This window comes from Haliotis cracherodii, unplaced genomic scaffold (assembly GCF_022045235.1).
Source record: "Haliotis cracherodii isolate W230 unplaced genomic scaffold, xgHalCrac1.p SCAF_4, whole genome shotgun sequence".
NCBI classification, from domain to species: Eukaryota; Metazoa; Mollusca; class Gastropoda; order Lepetellida; family Haliotidae; genus Haliotis; species Haliotis cracherodii.
In genome coordinates, this window is record NW_027266297.1 from 64793156 (window position 1) to 64812543 (window position 19388).

The 19388-nt window shown below is 39.2% G+C and overlaps 1 protein-coding gene and 1 long non-coding RNA gene across 2 annotated transcripts; both read right to left on the reverse strand.

Annotated features, from left to right (window-relative positions):
• Positions 1-1720: 1720 nt before the first annotated feature.
• On the reverse strand, positions 1721-12749 carry LOC139480226 (uncharacterized). The gene is made up of 6 exons (XM_071263253.1): positions 12534-12749; positions 11472-11567; positions 9287-9431; positions 8223-8453; positions 7390-7686; positions 1721-2366 (listed from the first exon to the last, which is right to left on the reverse strand). The coding sequence occupies exons 1-6, from the start codon at positions 12720-12722 to the stop codon at positions 2272-2274; spliced, it is 1053 nt and encodes a 350-aa protein (XP_071119354.1). The 5' UTR covers positions 12723-12749; the 3' UTR covers positions 1721-2271.
• A 271-nt stretch (positions 12750-13020) lies between these two features.
• On the reverse strand, positions 13021-15514 carry LOC139480532 (uncharacterized). Its single transcript, XR_011654424.1, has 3 exons — positions 15458-15514; positions 13665-13980; positions 13021-13133 (listed from the first exon to the last, which is right to left on the reverse strand). It is a non-coding gene; the product is annotated as an uncharacterized lncRNA (long non-coding RNA).
• Between the last annotated feature and the right edge of the window lie 3874 nt (positions 15515-19388).

Here is a 19388-nt window from a genome sequence, read left to right on the forward strand (position 1 = left end):
TAAGGAACAAACACTATTTATTTGAAAGCAAACTGCATAAAAGACGAGGAACATTTAAAGGAAAGATTTTCGAATAACAGACGGTGCGTGTTATACATGACAAATCACAAGGAAGAGAATTTATGGATGTCAACTTCTTTAATATGAGGAACACAACGTTTCGGAGAACATGCTTAATCCTTCATCAGGTGAATGAATGCCATGAGGTAGAGATCAAATATATGTACAATTAATAAGATAACAAAAGCTGGAAACTTAACAAGGAGTGGAAACTAACAAGGGAAGCCAACAGATGATTGGCGCTGATTAGTGATTAGCAATAGAGAACGAAAGCTTCCTTCCTTATGTGTTTTGCTAAATGCTTTTCAAAGACCTGATGACATAAATCACCAAATAACCGACATGTCAGTCCCGATGGAAGCACGAGCTTGGCTATAAGAGCCAACCGGCTAACCTTGCATTTAGGTGTGATAAGGACAGGCGAATAGATTAGTCCGCAACAAGGACCTCGTTAAATGAAACAACTTTCTTAATTGTTTATTTCATTGTTTTAATATTTCAACAGTTACACAATATCATCAATAATTCTGCCAAACATCTTTCCCCCTTTTTTCCCCTTTGGAACGAGCCATGAACCCCACAAGATGAATAAGCAGTCCCCCAATATACACTGACAAAGGATGATATATATCTATCCAAGTAACTATACCTCCATGTAAATGGTTCATCTAAGAAAGCTATGAACATTCTGAATGATAGAACCGTCAGGGGACACTGGCACGGAAATAAGCACAATGCCGCGAACATACCACAAACTCATGAAAATACAGACGTTGGCCTCCTTGACTTGGTCACTATGACCAGAACCGTATGGAAAGCACATATTGTTGATGTAATCTAAAAAAATAAATAATTTTACTCCTCAAAATAAAAAGAATTTACTTTAGTTTATGACTGAACAAGTCATTTTTGGCGGTCGTCTGCTTTGGTCTTTTTAATCATGATTATTTTATGAAAATGTAAATATCTACATATATAAATAGGCTATTACAAGTTTGCGTAAAACAAAAACATCGACAAGAATTCAGACTAGAAATGAAAAAAAGAAGATATGCCAGTCACAACATACTTTTAGAAAATGCCCGTGAAGATCCAGGTTCGAACTGATCTTCAGCAACCCATGCTTGTCTTAAGAGGCGACTAACGGGATAGGCTGGTTGACTTGGCTGATGCATGTCATCGTATCTTTATAGCGTGGATCGATGCTCATGTCATCAATGGATTGACTGGTCTGGATTATTTATAGACCGCCTTCATATGGCTGGGATATTGCTGAATGCAGCGCTAAACAACAAAAAAGCAAACAAAAAGACAGGAAATTGAATACCTCCAAGAATAAAAACTTTGTGGCATAGGTTAGATGGCACCGAAAGCATTCAGCTGTTTCTTTCTCATTATGTATTCTAGTTATATCGATTTTTTCTCTATTCTACATCTTCCTGAGGCAAGAGAGTTAACTGACTTTAAAGGTCCAGTTTCCACCCTTGCCGAAGGGCTCGATCGTAGCGCCACCAGTGGCTATTACGAGTTATGTCCTTTCTATGCTTCTCCTGTTGACCAATCAGATTCAACCTCTAGTATCACTTGCATTTGCTTCAAACAAAACGGTGGCGCAGTCAAGGCGATCTGATCGATAATAAAGATCTGTATTGTTATGAAATGAGTCTTACAACGCGAAGTGCATCAAATCACGTGAGCACCTTGATTAAAAACATGAAAAGATTTAGAAAATATCTGTTGACAACGAGTTAGCGGTGCACATGTTTTGCAAATCCTGCAGTCGACCGAAATCTGCATGACACTTTACGAACCGGATTTCGATTTCGGTGCGCGATTTTGATTGGACTATGCAGAGACTCGTTAGTCCAGCCAAAATGTAACTCCATAATACCAGCCTAGTTGGGCAAGGGTGGAAACTGGTCTTTTATAGTCAGTTAACTCTCTTGCCTGGGGAAGATGCTATTCTAAGGTACAATAAACAGTGTTGCCACAACACTTTCTTGTCTCACCCGTATGATGCCAATTTCAAGATAAGCCATTTCAATCGGCGCTGTCGAAATAACACGTAATATTGCAGTTACAACAACCAAACAATTAAAAAAAAATGAAGGTATGATAATCGAGCATACCCTTTCTTCGAAGATTTCAAAGAAATTAGTCTAATCAAAGAAATGGTTCTTGTCGCGTGTATTTCGTTTTCAAGTTGAAGATTTAAAAAGAAATGAAAGACTTAAAGCTGAATTTCTTTTTCGCTGTCTTTTCAGTCTTTCTTCTGTATATTCCTTGCTGGTCTTTGTGCAATGTATCTGAAACATCATCAAGTTTGGCACCTGAATGATGATGAGAATTATCATATATATTCTCCACACATAAGTGGTAACAGTATTTTCAAAAGAAACTTTCGTGGGTGGAAAATATTCAATGTTGCACTGCCAGGTGACATACAAGTTTGTTTTCTTGTTTATGTGTTGTTTAACGCCGCTCTCAGCAGTATTCCAGTTATATGACGGCGGTCTGTATAAAATCGCGTCTGGACCAGACAATCCAGTGACTGACATCATGGACATCGATCCACGCAATTGGGATACGATGACATGCGTCAACCAAGTCAGCGAGCCTGACGACCCGATCCCGTTAGTCGTCTCTTACTAGAAGCGTAGTCACCTTTTACGGCAAGCATGGGTTCCTGAAGACCAATTCTACCCGGATCTTCACGGGTCTCTACATGTTCGTATTAACTGGCGAAGTGTCACAAGACGGTTTTATTGTCATGGATGACCTTTGAAATTTGCATGATTCGTTACATTGGCAACAGAAAAAGCAGTTTTCATGTACAAGTCTTTGGATTTTGTCATAGATATCTTGGTCTAGTTTATGACACGTTTTCACAAATCATTCAGATAACAAAGTGAAAATAATCAGGCCAACACTCAATAATAACGTAGACTGCAATCAAAATCCTGGCTTACTCCCTGGTATATTGCTGTTATCTTACTCCCTGGTATATTAATATTATCTTACTCTCTGGTATATTGCTGTTATCTTACTCCCTGGTATATTGCTGTTATCTTACTCCCTGCTATATTGCTTTTATCTTACTCCCTGGTATATTGCTGTTATCTTACTCCCTGGTATATTGCTATTATCTTACTCCCGGGTATATTTCTATTATCTTACTCCCTGGTATATTGCTGTTATCTTACTCCCTGGTATATTGCTATTATCTTACTCCCTGCTATATTGCTATTATCTTACTCATTGGTACATTGCTATTATCTTACTCCCTGGTATATTGCTGTTATCTTACTCCCTGGTATATTGATATTATCTTACTCACTGGTATATTGCTATTATCTTACTCCCTGGTATATTGCTGTTATCTTACTCCCTGGTATATTGATATTATCTTACTCTCTGGTATATTGCTGTTATCCTAGTCCATGGTATATTGCTGTTATCCTACTCCTTGGTATATTGCTATTATCTTACTCTCTGGTATATTGCTGTTATCTTACTCCCTGGTATATTGATATTATCTTACTCCCTGGTTTATTGCTGTTATCTTACTCCCTGGTATATTGCTATTATCTTATTCCCGGGTATATATCTATTATCTTACTCCCTGGTATATTGCTGTTATCTTACTCCCTGGTATATTGATATTATCTTACTCTCTGGTATATTGCTGTTATCTTACTCCCTGGTATATTGCTGTTATCTTACTCCCTGGTATATTGATATTATCTTACTCTCTGGTATATTGCTGTTATCCTAGTCTATGGTATATTGCTGTTATCCTACTCCTTGGTATATTGCTATTATCTTCCTCTCTGGTATATTGCTGTTATCTTACTCCCTGGTATATTGCTGTTATCTTACTCCCTGGTATATTGCTATTATCTTACTCCCTGGTATATTGATATTATCTTACTCTCTGGTATATTGCTGTTATCCTAGTCCATGGTATGTTGCTGTTATGCTACTCCTTGGTATATTGCTATTATCTTACTCTCTGGTATATTGCTGTTATCTTACTCCCTGGTATATTGCTATTATCTTACTCCCTGCTATATTGCTATTATCTTACTCATTGGTACATTGCTATTATCTTACTCCCTGGTATATTGCTGTTATCTTACTCCCTGGTATATTGATATTATCTTACTCACTGGTATATTGCTATTATCTTACTCCCTGGTATATTGCTGTTATCTTACTCCCTGGTATATTGATATTATCTTACTCTCTGGTATATTGCTGTTATCCTAGTCCATGGTATATTGCTGTTATCCTACTCCTTGGTATATTGCTATTATCTTACTCTCTGGTATATTGCTGTTATCTTACTCCCTGGTATATTGCTGTTATCTTACTCCCTGGTATATTGCTATTATCTTACTCCCGGGTATATATCTATTATCTTACTCCCTGGTATATTGCTGTTATCTTACTCCCTGGTATATTGATATTATCTTACTCTCTGGTATATTGCTGTTATCTTACTCCCTGGTATATTGCTGTTATCTTACTCCCTGGTATATTGATATTATCTTACTCTCTGGTATATTGCTGTTATCCTAGTCTATGGTATATTGCTGTTATCCTACTCCTTGGTATATTGCTATTATCTTCCTCTCTGGTATATTGCTGTTATCTTACTCCCTGGTATATTGCTGTTATCTTACTCCCTGGTATATTGCTATTATCTTACTCCCTGGTATATTGATATTATCTTACTCTCTGGTATATTGCTGTTATCCTAGTCCATGGTATGTTGCTGTTATGCTACTCCTTGGTATATTGCTATTATCTTACTCTCTGGTATATTGCTGTTATCTTACTCCCTGGTATATTGCTATTATCTTACTCCCTGCTATATTGCTATTATCTTACTCATTGGTACATTGCTATTATCTTACTCCCTGGTATATTGCTGTTATCTTACTCCCTGGTATATTGATATTATCTTACTCACTGGTATATTGCTATTATCTTACTCCCTGGTATATTGCTGTTATCTTACTCCCTGGTATATTGATATTATCTTACTCCCTGGTATATTGCTGTTATCCTAGTCCATGGTATACTGCTGTTATCCTACTCCTTGGTATATTGCTATTATCTTACTCTCTGGTATATTGCTGTTATCTTACTCCCTGGTATATTGATATTATCTTACTCCCTGGTATATTGCTGTTATCTTACTCCCTGGTATATTGCTATTATCTTACTCCCGGGTATATATCTATTATCTTACTCCCTGGTATATTGCTGTTATCTTACTCCCTGGCATATTGATATTATCTTACTAACTGGTATATTGCTGTTATCTTACTCCCTGGTATATTGCTGTTATCTTACTCCCTGGTATATTGCTATTATCTTACTCTCTGGTATATTGCTGTTATCCTAGTCCATGGTATATTGCTGTTATCCTACTCCTTGGTATATTGCTATTATCTTACTCCCTGGTATATTGCTATTATCTTACTCCCTGGTATATTGCTGTTATCTTACTCCCTGGTACATTGCTATTATCTTACTCCCTGGTATCCTACTCCTTGGTATATTGCTATTATCTTACTCTCTGGTATATTGCTATTATCTTACTCCCTTGTATATTGCAGTTATCTTACTACCTGGTATATTGCTATTATCTTACTCCCTGGTATATTGATATTATCTTACCCTCTGGTGTATTGCTGTTATCCTAGTCCATGGTATATTGCTGTTATCCTACTCCTTGGTATATTGCTGTTATCTTACTTCCTGGTATATTGCTATTATCTTACTCCCTGGTATATTGATATTATCTTACTCATTGGTATATTGCTATTATCTTACTCCCTGGTATATTCCTGTTATCTTACTCCCTGGTATATTGCTGTTATCTTACTCCCTGGTATATTGCTATTATCTTACTCCCTGGTATATTGCTATTATCTTACTCCCTGGTATATTGCTATTATCTTACTCCCTGGTATATTGCTGTTATCTTACTCCCTGGTATATTGATATTATCTTACTCTCTGGTATATTGCTGTTATCCTAGTCCATGGTATATTGCTGTTATCTTACTCCCTGGTATATTGATATTATCTTACTCACTGGTATATTGCTGTTATCTTACTCCCTGGTATATTGCTGTTATCTTACTCCCTGGTATATTGCTATTATCTTACTCCCTGGTATATTGCTATTATCTTACTCCCTGGTATATTGATATTATCTTACTCTCTGGTATATTGCTGTTATCCTAGTCCATGGTATATTGCTGTTATCCTACTCCTTGGTATATTGCTATTATCTTACTCTCTGGTATATTGCTGTTATCTTACTCCCTGGTATATTGCTGTTATCTTACTCCCTGGTATATTGCTATTATCTTACTTACTGGTATATTGCTGTTATCTTACTCCCTGGTATATTGCTATTATCTTACTCCCTGGTATATTGCTATTATCTTACTCTCTGGTATATTGCTGTTATCCTAGTCCATGGTATATTGCTGTTATCCTACTCCTTGGTATATTGCTGTTATCTTACTCTCTGGTATATTGCTGTTATCTTACTCCTTGGTATATTGCTGTTATCTTACTCCCTGGTATATTGATATTATCTTACTCTCTGGTATATTGCTGTTATCCTAGTCTATGGTATATTGCTGTTATCCTAATCCTTGGTATATTGCTATCATCTTACTCTCTGGTATATTGCTGTTATCTTACTCCCTGGTATATTGCTGTTATCTTACTCCCTGGTATATTGCTATTATCTTACTCCCTGGTATATTGATATTATCTTACTCTCCAGTATATTGCTGTTATCCTAGTCCACGGTATGTTGCTGTTATCCTACTCCTTGGTATATTGCTATTATCTTACTCTCTGGTATATTGCTGTTATCTTACTCCCTGGTATTTTGCTATTATCTTACTCCCTGGTATATTGCTGTTATCTGTGATGAAATGAGCGTTATACCGGATGTTGTTTACAAGAAGTCGACAGATCCGATGGAGCAAGATTTATGATGTGGTGAGCCACCTTTAAGGGTGGAAAACAGATCTTGTTCATATCCAGGGCAACTTAACAGGTATGCTTTAATGTGACGATATTTTACGTCCTGGCTCTGCGAGCATCAGACATCCCTTTTTCAGCATAACAATGCTCGGCCGAACTCAACAGGAGTCTGTACTGATTTCATGAGAGATCAGAACATTAACGTACTGCCGTGGCCTTCAAGGTCATCGGGACTCAACCCAATGGGAATTTAAAATCTACATATTAATGCATTAAACGATTTTTACAGGGCGCTGAATATCACACATACCTTGAAACCTCCATGGTTCTGAAGCAGCCATGACATCTACAATATGTTGTTGTTCAGATTTCTGTAGAGCGTCCACGAAGATGTCTAGAGCCTGGTCGCCACACACAGGTAGGACTTCCACAAACCTCTGGACTTGATCTGGGTTTGGCTGGGGATCCTGCACATACTGGACTATGTTTGGAGTGAGCTTCTGAGAGTCCCGTAGGTAGACAAGAGCTGGTCGGACCATGAGGTGCTCCACCAGGTACGAGTAGATCTTCTCAATGATTAGACGGTCTTTGGTTGGCATCGGGCGCACTGAAAGTAGACACATGATCGTAAATAGATGATTCCGCTGACACAATAAGAAGACTAATGGAAGAGCAGTTTCGGGCAAATTGGCAGTCCCAGTTTTATACAAGTATTTGAGAACCTTTTGATTATCTGCTTACTTGAAGTTTATGACAACACAGATCCAATTTGTTCTAAGTCTGTGCACTCGATCCAATAACAAGAATTAGAACTAGCCTGAAATGATCACCAGGAGGTGAGAGAGTAACAAAGACAAGGGTCGGGGCAATTATTCGTAAGGTCAATCAAACAAAAGTCTACTTGTCTGTTTACTCAAGTAACCCCCTGCCCCCTCTCACCTCGCTGAAAGCACCCCACCACCCAATTTATCCCGATTATGTTTCTAGGTTTGTCAGCACCATGTCCGTGCTACAAAATGGTAAATGTCTAAACTTCTGAGCTTCTGAGCTTATGGTGAAACTCGGGGACTCAAACGCACACACTCTAACATGTTTACGTTCGGTGAAAATGGGATTCACACCATAGAGTGCATTTTTATTTACCATCTAAGGGATTATGTATTCCACACTCATCACAGGCCTGTATCAGCTGACTCAGCCTGGTGGCACGGGTTGCCTGGGTAACACTGATTCTGTTCCACTCACAGATGACGGCCCAGAACAGAGTAGCACGATCGCCGGTGCAATCCTGTTCCTTCTTTAGTTCAAGCAGTCTGGTTCGATTAACTCCAAGGCATCTGGAGAACTGATTTATTCTGCTGCTGTCTGGCGAAACTATTAGACAGGTACATGGATCAAAATATAGCCAATGGTAACAGTAAGGTAAACTTATGTACTTCCATCCTTTATTATTTTGCAAGCGATGTTTCATCCGCGAATGTTTATCTAAACTCGATTATGTAACTGCAACAGTGAAATACCTTTATGAAGGTTAGCTTTCTCAACTCTTTACTCAACAAATTCTAACATCATTATCACACTCACAACAATCTGTTATCACACTCGCTAACAAATTCATGCATTGTTATCACACTCGCTAACAAATTCATGCATTATTATTAACTCGCTAACAAATCAATGCATTGTTATCACACTCGCTAACAAATTCATGCATTGATATCACACACGCTTACAAATCCATGCATTGTTATACTCACAACAAATTTCAACATTGTTATCATACTCACCAATAAATTATTGCATTGTTATCACACTCATCAATATATTCATGCATTGTTATCATACTCACTAACAAATTCATGCATTGTTATCACACTCGCAAACAAATTCAGGCATTGTTATACTCACAAGAAATTACAACATTGTTATCACACTCGCTTACAAATTCATGCATCGTTATCATACTCTCCAACACATTCATGCATTCATGCATTGTATCACACTCGCAGACAAATTAAGGCATTGTTTTCCTCACAACAAATTCCTACGTTGTTATCATTTTCACTATTATCAACATTGTCATAATTCTCTTCCAAATCTACTTTGTTACAATACTCACGGCTGAATCCCTACATTGTCTCATACTCAATAACACATTCACACATTATTATCACATTTACTAATTCCTGCTTTGTTATCATACTTACTAACGAAGTCCTGGATGTTGACACAAAACCCCCTCACAAGAGGCGGCAGTTGACGACACGTGGTTGTAGGGCAGAGACTGGTTGACGCAGATTCCAATAGCTGATCCACCTTCATCCGTATTTCTTCAAGAATAGGAAGGTGTCCCTGAAACGTTGGTTGACACTCAGCATTTCAAATAATGCTCGTGCATTAAAATACCACCAGAACAAATATGCTTTGCATATGTGAGATGACAAATGTCCAATCTCATTAAAAATCAGATCTTAGTTCTCGCTACCGCTAAACAAAGCTTGTAAATCTGATTTTAATGAGATTGACAAATGTCAAGACGAACAATAATTGAATTGTCTGCCTACCTAAAATCGCCAATTTTAGTCAAATTAAAAACTTCACATTTTTAAAAGTAATCCCGTATATGATATACAACGGACAAATGTATCATAGAAGGTAATTTTTAATCTATAATGCCCAAAGGAGGATTTTAATTAACGGTGGTAACCATAATTGGTTCCAAGCACCTACGGTATTAAGTAATAAAATCCACAGTTTAAATCATAAGTCCCAAGCACGAGAATCTGATGGCACACAAGTTCAGTAGCGTGTATGGCCACCATGTGCGTTGACAACTGCCACTCATCGCCTCCGCATGGACCTTGTGATGCTTGTGAACACATGATTGGGAAGACGACGCCATTGTTGCTGCAAAATGGTGCCAAGATCTTGCAAATTCTGTGGATGGTTCCGCAGAGTGCGCAGACTTCTGCCAAGAGAATCACAGACGTGTTCGATGGGATTGAAGTAGGGAGACCTTGACGGCTCGTCCATGACGTTGACTCCCGCATTCTGAAGGAAATTCCTTGTCAAAATTGCTTTGTTGGGTCTGGCATTGTCGTGTTGGAAGATCAAACCGGGTCCATGTGCTGCCATAAAAGGCAGTAGTTCTGTGCCAGTACCTGGTTGCGGTAAGCAGCAGTGTTGAGGTTGCCAAGGATGTCAAGAAGCCTGGAACGTGCATTGCCACAGAAAGCATCCCACACCATGACACTTCCGCCTCGAAATCTGTCATCTTCCTGTACACAACACTTGGCGTAACGTTCATGACGGCGCCTCCACACCCTCGCCCTACCATCAGCAAATCGAAGATTAAATCTGGATTCATCACTGAAGACGACTTGATTCCAATTCCTCTGAGTCCATCGTAGGTGTCGCTGTGCCCACAATTGACGTTGACGTCTGTGTAATTGAGTCAGAATCGGCCTGCAGTATGGACTTCGTGCTTGAAGGTGAGCAGTTCTCAGACGGTTTCGAACAGTTTGCGCACTCAGTCTACCCCTAAACAGTTCATTTCTGGTTGATGTAGCCGTCAAAAATCGGTAACGGAGGTGACGTAAGACAATCTGACGATCCTCTGCATGTGACGTCACACGTGGTCGACCTGCAACCGTCTGCAACATGCCGATGCCACGTTCACGTTGCACATTTGAAAGGCGTGGCATGACAAATGGCCGTAAAGACTCTTTTTTTCTTGTGTTATTCTTTTTTTGTTAATGACTGCTAACAAGTATGGCTGAAAACACGTGCGGTATTATGGCCACGTGACCAGTTGCACGTGAAAAACCACTTTTGCCACTATAGTGCTGTGCACATGATTTTGATCAATTCACCTGCACAAAAACGGGTGTTATCTGAAGACAATACGTGGCCATTACTGTTTAACTGGTCAAAATGTTAAAATTTTAGGATTGTGAAGATTTTTATTTGGTTCAGTATATATGCCCCTCTAGAGCCTTACAGTGGACATATTACATCATAATAAATTACTTGGCAAAAGAAACTAAACACCAATATTTGATGTGGCTATACATGAAACTAAACAAGAAATTGTTATTCGATGGCGATCTAATGCCCGGTAGTTTATCTCCAATATATTTTAGTTGATATATATTTTGCAATATGCTAACTACCTAAACGCGTATAAAAAATGACACACATCTTTAAAGGCAAAAAAACTATCTCTTTTTGTTATTTGAACAGTATGGAAACATGTTGTACTGAGGATTATCTTTAGCAGGGTCGCGTTATCAGACGGTATACCCTATTGTGACATAGCGCATCCCAACACGTTCACCTTGTATAGGTGGATATACCAACTCGATAACTTGAATTCTTTTTATAGCAACTTACACCGATTGGCTCACTGAAACCCGTGTCTTGAGTATTAATGGTCGTGGTGGATTTATTGAGACAGGCATAACTGAACGAACGACGAAATGGCTTCTCCTGTGAAATAAGGTGTTACATTTAAGTGAATATGTGGGTAAATCATGTTTAGTGCGGACATGTAAATACAATCACAAATGTTAGCGTTGAAACATTTATGGAATACTTTATCAATGTTAGTCATGTTAGCAACGCTGTATAATAGTGAAACATACTTCAGGAGGCATGTTGAAGAAAACGGTCTATCCAATATGAGCACCCCTGCTAGAACAATAAAATGGAAGCAATGAATTCAAGACAAAGACTCAGGACAGACGACCAGATAACTGTGTTGACACCAGGTTTTCTGCAATCTCATTTTAATAAGATCTTAGTTCTCGCTATCACTAAACAAAGATCTGAGGACATCCCATTACGGGTCACGTCAGAACGATTTTTCATCCAACCAGTCAGAGCGTCGCTTACCAGATCATGAAAGTGACGGACGGAATGTGCATCATGCAACTTCGAAAAAATTAACAGAGGGTATTCCGAACGACAGTTACGTTTTTTTCATTATATCCATACAATCTAGGCCATCTATAAGCCATTCCAGAATGGTTTTTTAACAGGTTTAATTTTTTTAAACGAGAATACGTCAAAATATGTTTCGAAGCGTAGTCGCCAGTTTGAAACTTGTGTCACAAAGCTCGAGAAAGCTACCTTCTGATTGGCTAATGTCGATTGCTTGTCAGTCATTTCATTTGTCGTTTAAAGTTCGCGAAAGGTCGTTCTCACGTGACCCGTTATGGGATGTCCTGAGATCTTTGTTTAGCGGTACCGAAAACTAAGATCTGATTTTAATGAGATTGGGTTTTCTCAAATGGGGCATGAGAATATGCTGCATTAGCGATATAGAAACAAACCTCCAATAAGTCATACTCTATGTACTGCCTTATGTGACACTATCCTGGTGTGCAAGTCATCGACTCTCACTTCGTAATGCAACATCTACTGGAACACATTATCTACAGATATATTCTTTACCTCGTGGCTGTCCTTGATTGTCGCTATGGTAATTTCAGCTGCTTTCAGTTCGTCCTTGACTGCTTTTAATTCGTCTTTGGCAGCCAGGAAGTCTCCCTGCAAAGTGTCCCTTTGGCTTTCCAGGATTGCGTTTCTTCTCTCTAGTTCAATCCGCTTTTCAGTGTCTTCCTTCACCTGCTCCATGAACATCTGTTCAACTCTTTTTTGGCCACTGACGACATGTTTGCTGCTGTTCTGTACTGAAAAATACAGACTTTCCATCCGCGATATATGTTCCTCGACCTTGGATACTAAATGTTGAAGTTCAAAATGCTTGTCATTGTTTTTCTGAAAATTAAATTAAGAATCCACACACATTGAGAGTTATCCACACATGAAAATACTTGGACTAGTATTGGATAGTAAAGGACCAACAAAATGCATTTCTGAACACTGTATCATAGGTTTTAATTACTCTATTAATCCGAACAGTTGAAGTAATACCTGCACTGTGTGTCCGCGACGTTTTGTTGTCAACACATTTTCAGTCTCGTAGTTGTTCAGGATAACCAAAGACTTCAGTCGCGCAAACAGCGTCTTCAGCTCTTGCAAGGGCTCCATCTAAAGTGGATATGAAAGGATGTGCTTTTTGGTTTGTATCACACCATGTGACAATGTCCAGATTGAGAGACTGCCCAATTGTATTTGTATTCCTTATGTAGCTTAAATATTAACTTCTCTTGGGTTTAAGGTGGTAATCAAATAACCACTAGGGCTTGTTTTGTATATAATTGTAGACACCAAAACCTTAGATTAGTTATTTAACATTAAATAATTCAAGAAAAAAATGGAACTTTTACAATGAATTGTATATTAATAAATCTTCACCTATATCACACTATGCATGTCATCCTTCTTTGATCCTGGTATGGAAACGATCTCAAAACAAGTGTCCAGCTTTAAAAAACACCTCACACATTGGTCTGTGCAATGCATGAATCTTGTGCATGAATCATGATGTCGCCAGCTTACCCATTCCCTTTCTTAGAGCATGCAGGCTGGTGTAACTGTGATGCGAGGATGATTGTTTTGCGTGTGAGATACAATTTATTGTAAATTTTCCAAATTTTACAAACTTATCCTATCTCATACTTTGCATTTATCCCACGGTTGGACGGTGGGGGACAGATACCCAAGCCTGTAAAAGTCTGCAACCGTGAGATTTCCACGAGGAAGGATTATCACTTCGTCTAGGGTCGCCAAAGATGAGAACTCTTGCATGGGTTGCTCACACAAATAACCTTCGAATGCCTTCCATTTTTGATCATGAACAGCCTTCATGTAGGTACGATGCGCATCTGTGATGGTTCGAGTCACTTTTCGAGAATATCCCTCAGTGATGGATCAGTCTGGTGAGTGTGGCTAAAGTAACAGGTCTGTCCACAATGTAGACAATGATATCTTTGATCTGCAACATTTATGAGAACGGTGAGCCAACTGTAAAAAAACGTGCAGCACAGCAACCGCCTGTAAAAAACGTGCAGCACAGGATCCTGCATATAGGGACCTCCCTGCTGAATGGGTATAAAAATCCACATCAACGGCTGTTCATACAGTCCTTATAACGGCAGTAGAGGCGGTGACAGAATGCCAAGACTGAATGCAGCTCAACAGAACAACGCCATTGGGAGATTACAAGATTACGTGTGGCTGTCTAGGTGACACGATTAATGTTTTGAACATTGTGTACATTGATCTTCAAACAGTGTTTTAGTTATGGTTTCTGTGTCCTATTTTGAAAACATCGCATTATATTACATTTTGAAAGTTTCTTTTATTTTAAGAGTATATATATATATATATATACTCTTAAAAAAAGAAGTATATAAATACACACACACACACACACACACACACACACACACACACACACACACACACACATATATATATATACCTCTTGGATCAGACCTTAGAATCCCCATTCAACAAGAGCGTAAATAGCAACAAATTTTGAATCATGATATGGTAGGCTACATTGTCTCGCATTATTGGACGCGATGTTGTACACACGAAGACTAACCTTGAATTCTGCATTGATACAAAGGTTCGCCTTGACCCACTGTAAATACACTGTCTAGGTGACACGATTCTTGTTTTGAACATTGTGTACATTGATCTCCAAACAGTGTTTCAATCATGGTTTCTGTGTCCTATTTTGAAAACATGGCATTATATTACATTTTGAAAGTTTTTTTTTTTTAAGAGAATATATATATATATATATATATATACTCTCAACAAAAAAAGAAGTATACACACACACACACACACACACACACACATATATATATATATATGTGTTTATATATATATATACCTCTTGGATCAGACCTTAGAATCCCCATTCAACAAGAGCGTAAATAGCAACAAATTTTGAATCATGATAAGGTAGGCTAAATTGTCTCGCATTAATGGACACGATGTTGTACACACGAAGACTAACCTTGAATTCTGCATTGATACAAAGGTTCGCCTTGACCCACTGTAAATACACTGAGAAATTGGTAAATACTTCGGAAAATTCCCCTTTTCTGTAACGTGTTCGAGCGCGTTGTTTAACAATGTGTTTAATCCTGCATTGAACGTACTGCACATGCTGTTTACATGTCACACGTTACGTTCTATGGAAGTAATGTATATCTGTGACGTGGCTAGACGAACACAAACACATATTAAGGTTCTTACAAACTTCTATATCAAACGCGTTGTTATTATTGGGACAGCTATTTCACACTGTAGCAGAACATCGACGAAACGCATCCTTGACAAATTGAATGCTAATAATATACATCGTGCGATATGAAGTCATGATTTCCCACTTCTCTGTCTGTTTTCTCCTGTCATCAGCTTACTGCAAGGACGAATACATCAACAACACTTACCACTCAGAAACATTCATGGAATAATATTCCTCTCCGCACCATGGCACATATACCAACGGAAAAGCCTCATGTAGCTGTGAGCTGGCAAAAAATATAAACATGACGTCACACATTCGTGCCGTGTGCACAACTGTTTGATCAAAGTACAAAAGCAACCTCCATATGTGCATCGGACAACCAAATTTAATTAATCAGGCAAATGCCCCCTGTTTGCGTTATCATGAAAAAAAGTAGATATGGACTCCAGGTACATGTATCGATCGTTTGATGTCGTCAGTCGTCAATAACAATAAACGCCCATGTGTTATGTTGTTACGTAGATATGAACATATTTTCCCGATCACTTTGAACAGATTTAGTTTTATTGACCGGCGCCGGAAGTCGCTGTTTTGAAATTCTTCACTGAGGAATTGTGGGGAGCAGTCATTTTTTTTCACAAACCTTTTCCTGCTCAATTAATGGAAGTATGAGAAAGATGTAATGAAAAGGTGTTGCAAAGTAACAATCTTAACCTATGCATGGACATATTTTTTTGTTCTAGAAATATTTATTTTTTATTTGCAACGACAGCAATTCATTTCTTAAGTTTTTAGTCAAAGAACTGCTCCCCCACACTTTAATGGCGACTAGACAAAAACCAGTAAAACTGAATACATTCGACATGGAGCCACGAGGTGGGGTGAAATGGGTACAAAACTATTGCACTTATATAGCGACGTGCATGCAAGTATGTGTGTATGCTTGTACAAGTCCAGACTGATGCCTACATATGGTGCTTGTCCCTTGAGATACCATGCCGCTGTTAAACATGAATACCCCACTAAGACACAGTATAGTGACCCCAAGCCGACCAGTCCTTGTTTTAGCCCCTTAACGTCGAGCGCCATGCAGGGTAACAACAAATACCCAATTTTAACGTATTTGGGTATGACGAGACCGGGATCGAACCCCGGACCTTCCGCTCTCCGGGCTGACGTTCTACAACTAGACCACGGAGGCGTTCCATGAAGCTATGATACCAACTGTTTGTTTTCTCATGTTATCAGCTTTCTTCAAGGACGGACGCATCAACAACACGTAAAACACAGATGTAGATAGTGAAACCCGCACGACAGATAACGCAACACACCATCCGACATCTTATACCGGAAAGCTAAACATAGCCGTGAGCTGGCAATGACGGAACGATCTTTTCCGATTTCATTGCAATATCCACGTTATATAAGACGTTATACAAACCATGAATTATTTAAGCCCACAATTATACAGGAAAATACCCCTTAGTCTTGCGTGATCATGGAAAAGGTAGCTATACGTCGACTATTGCCTTAAGATCCTAACATCGGTCGTCATGTATCTTCATTAGTCAATTTACAACGTACATGGACCTTAATAAACCACATGTATTGACCTCAGTAATGTTGGTTGGTTGGTTGGTTGTTTTACGCCGCACTCAGCAATATTCCAGCTATATGACAGGGGTCTGTAAATCATCGAGTCTGGACCAGACAATCCAGTGGTTGATATCATGAGCATCGATCCACGCAATTGGGATCGATGACATCCTTCAAACAAGTCAGCGAGCCTGACCACCCGATCCCGAAAGTCGCCTCTTACGTCAAGCAAGTCGCCTTTTACTGCAAGAATGGGTTGCTGACGACCAATTCTATCCCGGATCTTCACGGGTCGACCTCAATAAACGCCGCTTTTACATATTGTAATAAAGGGATTTGAATAGTGTCCTGATCACCTGACTGAAGAGATAAGTGCTTTCTTTGAAATAGAGAACGTGTAAAACACCATTCCATTCAAAAAGTGAGTGAGTGAGTGAGTGAGTGAGTGTGTGAGTGAGTGAGTGAGTATGGTTTAACGCCGCTATTGGCAATATTGCAGCAAAATCACGGCGGGGGAAATGGGTTTCATACATTGTACCCATGTTGGGAATCGAACCCGGGCCTTCGGCGTGACGAGCGAACGTTTTAACCACAAAGCTACCTCGCCGCCCTTCCAATCAAATATAGATACTGTTTGTCATGGATATCTTAAAACGCATTATAAAGTACATAAACTGTGACATAAGTCTATAAATAAATCCACAAACTTGCACCAAACTTCCTGATTTTGTTCTTTGTAAGTATGTTCTACTGGTGGAGCGGTGGGGTAGACCAGTTGGTAAAGGCCTGGGTTCCAACCCAACCTTCGCACACTGTGCTATGTATATTGTTTGTTTCACAGGCCGATGTGTTGCTGGAAACGAACGGCGTGACACCAAGCACACTCACTCTAGATAGCATACAAGTACAATGGCGACTCATGGTTTTCGCAGAACGGAAGAGCATGTTCTTCCTGCTGTTACGGCATCCCAACATTCATATAACGTTTGTTATAAGATCTTCCATATGTCACGACTGGGTGCCATTAGCTGTTCGCGCGGGCCTCAATCGTCTTCTAAACGTCTTGGCCTGGGATCGGTATCAGTGAGTGAGTGAGTTGGGTTTAACGCCGTTTTGGACAGTATTCCAGCTAAAGCTAGGCGTTTCAGCTTCATGTGAGAATAAAGCTCGAAGTGATGCAAGTTTATTGCGAGCACGGGTATGGTGCTGACAAACCTAGAAACATAATCGGGTCGAACCGGGATTTGAACTCACAATTATACTTTTCATGTGTGCCCAAAGGACGCAATTCGGAGAAGCGAATTGCGGCGCCTTAGACAACTGGGCCACCCGTTATTATTTAATATAGAGCGTAAACGTATTTTATTATGTAGATCTGAATGATTAATGTAATGATGAATTTATACAAATGTAATGTCTACGTAGACATTAGGAGATGATGTAGCTTTCCAACGGGTACTCCATGGAAGAATAAACGAATGTAATATTTCGTATCAGAATGTGAGAATCCACAAACCAAAACATATGGAATATTGTAAGGGACATTCTCGCGATCTCGCATTCTCGCTATCGCGACCTTTGGAAACGAGGTAAATATACCCAAAACATGAGCCAAAATCTCGCGTTCTCACGATCTTGGATTCTCGTGTTTTTGGTACAAAGCACTTTTTGTCAAAAGTCGACATCGCGAGAATGCGACATTTGGACATGATGCAAAATCTCGTTATCTCGCAATCTCGACTTGTCAAATTGGCCACAAAAACACGAAATCGCGAGAGCGCGAGAATGCGACATTTTATTTTCTCGCGATCTCGCGTTCTCGTGTTCTCGACCTTTGGAAACGAGGTAAATATGCCCAAAACACGAGAATGCGAGATCGCGAGAACGCGAGATTTGGCAAAAATCTCGCGTTCTCACGATCTTGCATTCTTGTGTTTTTGGTACATAGCACTTTTTGTCAAAAGTCGACATCGCGAGAATGCGACATTTGGACATGATGCAAAATCTCGCAATCTCGCAATCTCGCAATCTCGAGTTGTCAAATTGGCCACAAAAACACGAAATCGCGAGAACGCGAGAATGCGACATTTCATTTTCTCGCGATCTCGAGTTCTCGCGTTTTAGACGCTGTCCGTGCGCATGCGTAATATCATAAGGTCAAGGCGCATGCGCACGTTAGTAGTCCTTTGGTCATGCTTCTTTCAAAAATCTCGCGTTCTGAGGCAGATAATTTATGGACGGCAACTTCTTAATTTTGAGGAACACAAGGTTTCGGGGTATATACTTACTCCTTCATTAGGTGAATATTCCCTCATAATAAAGTTCATAAATTCTCTTCCTTATGTGTATCACTTCTAAATGCCATTATTCAAAGACTTCAGGTGCCTTGATTAAGATACAACTGATACATTATTTGTTAAACACGAAGATGGCATTGTGTGTTCACGTCTTTTTTTTTTGTTTAACCCGCACTGGTCAATATTCCAGCAGTACGACATTTTAAGATATGTGAATAAACTGTGAATAAATTGTCCTTA